Source organism: Melampsora larici-populina (assembly GCF_000204055.1).
Source record: "Melampsora larici-populina 98AG31 unplaced genomic scaffold MELLAscaffold_14, whole genome shotgun sequence".
NCBI classification, from domain to species: domain Eukaryota; kingdom Fungi; phylum Basidiomycota; class Pucciniomycetes; order Pucciniales; family Melampsoraceae; genus Melampsora; species Melampsora laricis-populina.
Genome location: NW_006768778.1, coordinates 1,104,901 through 1,107,140, shown reverse-complemented (window position 1 = coordinate 1,107,140; position 2,240 = coordinate 1,104,901). Strand labels below are relative to the sequence as shown.

Here is a 2,240-nt window from a genome sequence, read left to right as displayed (position 1 = left end):
AAAATTGAGACTGCTGCTGTTTGAACTTGCCATTTTGATACTGATGAACTGATTGAACTGATTGAACTGATTGAACTGATTGAATTTGATTTGGGTCTTGTATTAAATGATAAAATGAATAAAGTGAATCGAGTCGAAAGAAATTGAATTGAACAATTGCATTGCGAGAGTTGCTTTTACAAAAGATCAGATCAAAATATAGAATTGAATTCAATCGGATAAAGTGAATTGGATCGAAAGAAATAGAAATTGAGTGAAACTGGAATGAGAAAAATAAGAAAAAAGTGTGTCAGTGGAAAGAGTTTTGAATCTGAGACAAAAACAATTAGAGAGATCATACCTTATTGATTCTTGTCAGGAAAGATCATATTAAGGTAATCTCGCACCTCTTCTGGTGATTTGCCACCGAGCGCTAAGTCCTTGGCCAATTGAGTTCTTTCACGTGCTTCATTTATTTTATTTTCAGTGACAGCCTTCTCCTTAGCTTCCAGGTGTTCATGATAGTATTGTTCTTTAGCCCACGTCAATTTGGAAGCTTCCATATCAAGGGCATCTTTCTTCAGTTGACGTTCTTCCTCTCGCTTTGATTCCTCAAAAGTGTGTCGCCAATCGCTGTTGACCTTCAGGATTGAAAACTTGCTATCGTTGCCACTTTGGAGGGCACTGGCAATTGGATTCTTGTACTCTTTTGAACGGACATTAGCAGGATCGATTGATGGCAGGGGATCCAAAGGGCGACCGGCTAAAGTTCCTCGATATGACATGCTTCCGCTTCCGCTGGGTTTGTTTTCAGAATCGGAGTCGTCCAAGGCAAGCTCAGCAGAGGTGAGTTTGGCCTCTCGACGATTCTTACGGATTGCCGGCGTAGCACGTTTACGTTTGGGATGACTAACATTAGTCAATGTTGAAGCTTCGGACTCTTTGCTGGGCAGGTTTGCTTTGCTTGTTGGTTTGTTTTCAGAATCGGAGTCGTCCAAGGCAAGCTCAGCAGAGGTGAGTTTGGCCTCTCGACGATTCTTACGGATTGCCGGCGTAGCACGTTTACGTTTGGGATGGCTAACATTAGTCGATGTTGAGGCTTTGGATTGTTTGGTGGGCAGGTTTGCTTTGCTCTTTTGAGTCGGTAGAGGGTTTCGATTCTTGAAAGTTGATGGCATTTGGAAATGGACAGGAGGAGTTAGGATGGGAGGCAAAATGTCACTGGGACTGGCCTTTCTGGTGGAATGTCTACCATTGTTACCATCAATGCGCTTTGTGAGGGTAGAGAGGCCTTCCTCTGGCTCGGAGTCGGAGATGACAATTGATGTGGCGCCAAATAAACTGATTTTAGGCTTGATGTCTTCATCGCCGTCGCCGTCGCCTTCATCGCCTTCATCACCTTCATCGCCTTCATCGCCTTCACCTTCTTCTTCTTCACCTTCATCACCTTCTTCACCTTCGTCACCTTCATCGCCTTCTTCTTCATCTCCTTCTTCTTCACCTTCACCTTCACCTTCTTCACCGTCAATCAAACCGCTGTCCATGATACCAAAAGGGTTCACATTCCCCTTGTCCTTGAATAGCTCATGCATCTTTGAATACAGCGGGCAAACCATTTCTAATTTGTCTTCAACTAAAAGTCCACACTCCCTTTCTGCCTCGGTTAACCCAAAACCAGTAGCCAAACTTTTACGATTAGTTTCCATATATTTGCGTTTGTATCGGATCAATCGCAACGGGAGTTGACGGCCAGTGAGGCGGATATTAGTGGTATTATGGCGCCGGTTGAAGTCGGTGTTGATCTGACTAGCTAGTTGGTTACACAGTTCCTTTGCTCCCTGTCCGGCGACTTTAGTTTTATTACCCCCACCAAAAAGGGCATTCCGGAAGCTTGGACGACTGAAGTTCGCAATGATCTCCTCATAGTCAACCGTGTCGAAATTCGGGCTAACATGAGGGGTTGACTTAGGTGCTCCTGAAGGCGGTGTGGAAATCAAATCCAACAAAGATATGCAACACTTGGGTCATCTCATCTTTTTTCACATGGAAATTACTCACTTTTCAATTCACATTTACTGCACCATGTTAAGAACAAAACACATATTAACATATAAGATAAAGCAAAACTTCTTAATATCTCACTATGGCTCATTTGCTTTTGGAGTCAAGATTATCTTCAATATTTTATTTCATCAAGTATTAACTACCCTATTACAACATTATTTCATATTAACAAAGGAAAATAAACAAAAGAAGAAATG

At 42.5% G+C, this 2,240-nt stretch overlaps 1 protein-coding gene across 1 annotated transcript; it reads right to left on the bottom strand.

The window, feature by feature from the left end:
- Nucleotides 1-210: 210 nt before the first annotated feature.
- MELLADRAFT_105665 (uncharacterized protein) lies at nucleotides 211-1,157 on the bottom strand (the record flags this gene model as incomplete). Its single annotated transcript, XM_007408914.1, has 2 exons — nucleotides 211-259; nucleotides 763-1,157. 2 exons carry the CDS (start codon nucleotides 1,155-1,157, stop codon nucleotides 211-213), a joined length of 444 nt encoding a protein of 147 aa, XP_007408976.1.
- Nucleotides 1,158-2,240: the final 1,083 nt, after the last annotated feature.